Consider the following 5,154-nt stretch of genomic DNA (forward strand, 5'->3'; position numbering starts at 1 on the left):
TGTGGATTATTTGGGGGGAAAAAATGGGCAACCTGTGGAGTACTGCTTGATGGCCCTTGTGTGAAATGTTGCTGCTTTTGATCTTGAGAAACAATAGGGTGATAATACTCTGGTAGGTTGGATCGTTAGTCTGGAATATGTGAAAGCAATTGAATGTGTGAATCCTTTGTGTAGACATAACTACTGCTAATTGGTAGATATTACAAAACCTCATTTTGCAAGGCCCTGGAAAATAACAAGTTCTCTTCTATTACAGAATGTCTGGAACCAGCAAGAGCCACCAGATGTTCAGTGTGCAAGACATCATTGACATCATCCAAAACGGGGACAGTGACGTCGAACTGTCCTCAGACTCAAGCGATGATGAGGACTGTGGAAGTGTCAGGGAAGTGGAGAAGGAGAACAAAATACCCAACCACCACGATACTCTGGATGTCTCCGTCCCAAAAGAAATTGTACATCCACCTGCCAAGGCCATTCCCCGTAACCGCTACCGATGGCTGAAGAGGGATTTCGTCAGTCCCTGCACTGACTTTTCTGGCAAGGATGTCACAGATGGTCTCCCCTCCATCTGCACACCACTAAAATACTTCCAGAATTTTGTCACAGAGGACATGATTCAGGCTCTGACTGAAAACACAAATCAGTACAGTGTTCAGAAGAAAGGGACATCCATAAACACCAACAAAAAGGAAATAGAACAAATGATTGGAATGTACCTGAAGATGGGTCTCATGCAAATGGCTGGCATTAGTATGTACTGGGAGACAGACACGAGGTACAGTCCTGTCGCAGATGTCATGCCACGCAACAGATTTCAGGCTCTGTTGACATCATTACACTTTGTGAACAATCTAACGGTGTCTGAGACTGAACAAAGAACCGACAAACTCTGGAAACTGAGACGATGGCTGGATGCTTTCAGAGAGAGATGTTTACAGGTGGTCCCAGAAGAGCATAATTCAGTGGATGAAATGATGATTCCTTTCAGAGGGAAGTTCAGCAACATCAAACAGTCTATGCGAGGCAAGCCAAATCCATGGGGGTTCAAGTTGTGGGTGAGGGCTGGTATCTCTGGTATGCTGTGCGATTTTGACGTTTACCAAGGCAGTGTGAATGGAACGCAGTCAAGATCAGAACTTGGACTGTCAGGGGATGTGGTGATGAAGTTGGCCTCCACACTGCCACATGGCCAAAACTACAAAATCTATGCAGACTACTACTTCACCAGTATCCCACTGGTTGCTAGGCTGCGTGAGTGTGGCATTCATTACACAGGAACAGCCAGGCAAGTACGGCTTCCAAACTGCAACCTCAATGATGAGAAAACCTTGAAGAAAAAGGGAAGAGGGACATTTGATGTCAGAGTGGAGAAGAACCACAACATTTGTGCTGTGACATGGTACGACACCCGTCAGGTGACACTTGTGTCATCCTTTACTGGCCCAGAACCAGTGGAAAAGGTTAAACGTTGGGACAAAACTGCCAAAACATTTGTGGAAGTTCAGAGGCCTAACATCGTGGCGACCTACAACAAAAACATGGGGGGAGTGGATTTGCTGGACTCATTTGCGGCCAAGTACAAGTTTCCTCTCAAGTCCCATCATTGGTACATCTACATCTTCTGGCACACAATTATTCTAGCTGTGATCAACGCTTGGCTCCTGTACAAACAGGACTGCAAGGCCTGGGCTATTCCAAAGAAAGAGATCCTGATCAGGAGATGGTTTCAGGCCCAGTTGGCATCCTCCCTTATCCTGACTGGCACATCTGTCCCAGTGCCAAAGTGAGGGCGGCCATCCTCAAGCCCTATGAGTTCTCCAGCTGCTAGGCCCTCTAAGAGGAGAAATGCACACCCACCAAGTGATGTCTGCAAAGACATGACTGGGCATTTCCCCATCAAAGCTGACATGGGAAGGTGCAGACAGTGTGCTAAAGGCTACACTAACACTGTTTGTATGAAGTGTGATGTCCGCCTTTGTTTTTCAGAACAAAGAAACTGCTTTTTGGACTACCATAGGTAAAGAAGGGAGATGTAAAAATGCATTGTAAGTTTGTCATAAAACAATATAACATGTCTGACTATTATTGTTGTTGTTTGTTGTGAAGATACAATCACTTCTGTGACCCTTTATCAGCAGGAAAGTGAAGACAAACACACCCAGATCATTTACAGTGTGTGAATGATGCCAGTGAAATTCTGCTACCCTTGAGAGCCAACGTTGTAATTTTACAACATTTCCCTAAAAAGTTGCTAAAATGTCAAAATTAAAAAAGAAACACAATTTTTGCATCAGAGCCTTCCTAGAACAACATATATTAGGTTGAAAAATTTTTTTACACTTTTTTTCTATATTTGGGGGTTTGGGGGTTTGAGGCCTGAAGATCACAGGGATCCAATGTCAGTTTTCAGCCTTGTCTCTTGCATACAGAGATTTCTCTAGATTCTCTGAACCTTTTAATGATATTTACAGTGGTGCTTGAAAGGTTGCGAACCCTTTAGAATTTTCTAAATTTCTGCATAAATATGATCCAAAACATCATCAGATTTTCACACAAGTCCTAAAAGTAGATAAAGAGAACCCAGTTAAACAAATGAGACAAAAATTTTATACTTGGTCATTTATTTATTGAGGAAAATTATCCAATATTACATATCAGTGAGTGGCAAAAGTATGTGAAACTTTGCTTTCAGTATCTGGTGTGACCCCCTTGTGCAGTAATAACTGCAACTAAACGTTTCCAGTAACTGTTGATCAGTCCTGCACACCAGCTTGGAGGAATTTTAGCCCATTCCTCTGTACAGAACAGCTTCAAATCTGGGATGTTGGTGGGTTTCCTCACATGAACAACTCGCTTCAGGTCCTTCCACAACATTTCGATTGGATTAAGGTCGGGACTTTGACTTGGCCATTCCAAAACATTAACTTTATTCTTCTTTAACCATTCTTTGGTAGAACGACTTGTGTGCTTAGGGTCGTTGTCTTGCTGCATGACTCACCTTCTCTTGAGATTCAGTTCATGGACAGATATCCTGACATTTTCCTTTAGAATTCGCTGGTATAATTCAGAATTCATTGTTCCATCAATGATGGCAAGCCGTCCTGGGCCAGATGCAGCAAAACAGGCCCAAACCATGATACTACCACCACCATGTTTCACAGATGGGATAAGGCTCTTATGCTGGAATGCAGTGTTTTCCTTTCTCCAAACATAACGCTTCTCATTTAAACCAAAAAGTTCTATTTCGGTCTCATCCGTCCACAAAACATTTTTCCAATAGCCTTCTGGCTTGTCCACGTGATCTTTAGCAAACTGCAGACGAGCAGCAATGTTCTTTTTGGAGAGCAGTGGCTTTCTCCTTGCAACCCTGCCATGCACACCATTGTTGTTCAGTGTTCTCCTGATGGTGGACTCATGAACATTAACATTAGCCAATGTGAGAGAAGCCTTCAGTTGCTTAGAAGTTACCCTGAGGTCATTTGTGACCTTGCCAACTATTACACTCTTTGCTCTTGGAGTGATCTTTGTTGGTTGACCACTCCTGGGGACGGTAACAATGGTCTTGGATTTCCTCCATTTGTACACAATCTGTCTGACTGTGGATTGGTGGAGTCCAAACTCTTTAGAGATGGTTTTGTAACCTTTTCCAGCCTGATGAGCATCAACAACGCTTTTTCTGAGGTCCTCAGAAATCTCCTTTGTTCGTGCCATGATACACTTCCACAAACATGTGTTGTGAAGATCAGACTTTGATAGATCCCTGTTCTTTAAATAAAACAGGGTGCCCACTCACACCTGATTGTCGTCCCATTGATTGAAAACACCTGACTCTAATTTCACCTTCAAATTAACTGCTAATCCTAGAGGTTCACATACTTTTGCCACTCACAGATATGTAATATTGGATCATTTTCCTCAAGAAATAAATGACCAAGTATAATATGTTTGTCTCATTTGTTTAACTGGGTTCTCTTTATCTACTTTTAGGACTTGTGTGAAAATCTGATGATGTTTTAGGTCATATTTATGCAGAAATTTAGAAAATTCTAAAGGGTTCGCAAACTTTCAAGCACCACTGTATTGACCATACATTCTTTGCAGTTTTACATTAAGAATGTTACATTAATCTTAAATTGTTGCTCTGTTTGCCCATGCAGTATTTCACAGAGTGCTGAACCTCTCCCCATCTTTACTTCTGAGAGACTCTGCCTCTCTGGGATGCTCTTTTTATTCTTTGTTTGCAACCATGTGACCAAAACTGCTTGCGTCATTGACCTCTGTTATGTTGGAAGGCGAGGAGGCTGCAGTATTTGAGGTAGTGGATTGACATGAATCTTGTTCGATTGACTCTGTGATTTGTTTGGGAAGATTCTTTCATAATTTTGCGTTTCTTTCTGCACTAGCATATCACGCTACCGCTATAGTACCATCTTTGGAGTTTGTTGTGGCCCACCCCATGCGAACAGGTTACACGGCCGACCGCGATATAACTGCTCCTGACCATCACAGAAGTGTGAACAGCATGTCTGAGCGCTTTTCTGGCGGTCGCACAGCGGTCACTGAGTGCTATACAAGTGTGATGCAAGTAGCACTGGACTGATACTCAATCACACATCTCATAAATGATGTACTGTAGTAAACAACACATTTCCTGATTATTTAGCATTCTTTGCATGAGTTTCAAGCCATCAACTTATTTTTTTTGATTATTCCTCATCTCATCTCATCTCATTATCTCTAGCCGCTTTATCCTGTTCTACAGGGTCGCAGGCGAGCTGGAGCCTATCCCAGCTGACTACGGGCGAAAGGCGGGGTACACCCTGGACAAGTCGCCAGGTCATCACAGGGCTGACACATAGACACAGACAACCATTCACACTCACATTCACACCTACGGTCAATTTAGAGTCACCAGTTAACCTAACCTGCATGTCTTTGGACTGTGGGGGAAACCGGAGCACCTGGAGGAAACCCACACGGACACGGGGAGAACATGCAAACTCCGCACAGAAAGGCCCTCGCTGGCCACGGGGCTCGAACCTGGACCTTCTTGCTGTGAGGCGACAGCGCTAACCACTACACCACCGTGCCGCCTTGATTATTCCTATTTTTTGCAATTATTCATACATATTAATGCTGTGTTCACACTTA

The 5,154-nt window shown here is 43.3% G+C and overlaps 1 protein-coding gene across 1 annotated transcript; it reads left to right on the forward strand.

The window, feature by feature from the left end:
* Positions 1-257: 257 nt before the first annotated feature.
* LOC132870674 (piggyBac transposable element-derived protein 3-like) lies at positions 258-1,790 on the forward strand. The gene has a single exon (XM_060904443.1). It carries the CDS (start codon positions 258-260, stop codon positions 1,788-1,790), a length of 1,533 nt encoding a protein of 510 aa, XP_060760426.1.
* Positions 1,791-5,154: the final 3,364 nt, after the last annotated feature.

This window comes from Neoarius graeffei, chromosome 2 (assembly GCF_027579695.1).
Source record: "Neoarius graeffei isolate fNeoGra1 chromosome 2, fNeoGra1.pri, whole genome shotgun sequence".
Taxonomy (NCBI): Eukaryota; Metazoa; Chordata; class Actinopteri; order Siluriformes; family Ariidae; genus Neoarius; species Neoarius graeffei.

What these genes read in the sequence shown, in the direction of transcription:
- LOC132870674 (XM_060904443.1), top strand. Translation starts at nt 258, where the DNA reads ATGTCTGGAACCAGCAAGAGCCACCAGATGTTCAGTGTGCAAGACATC.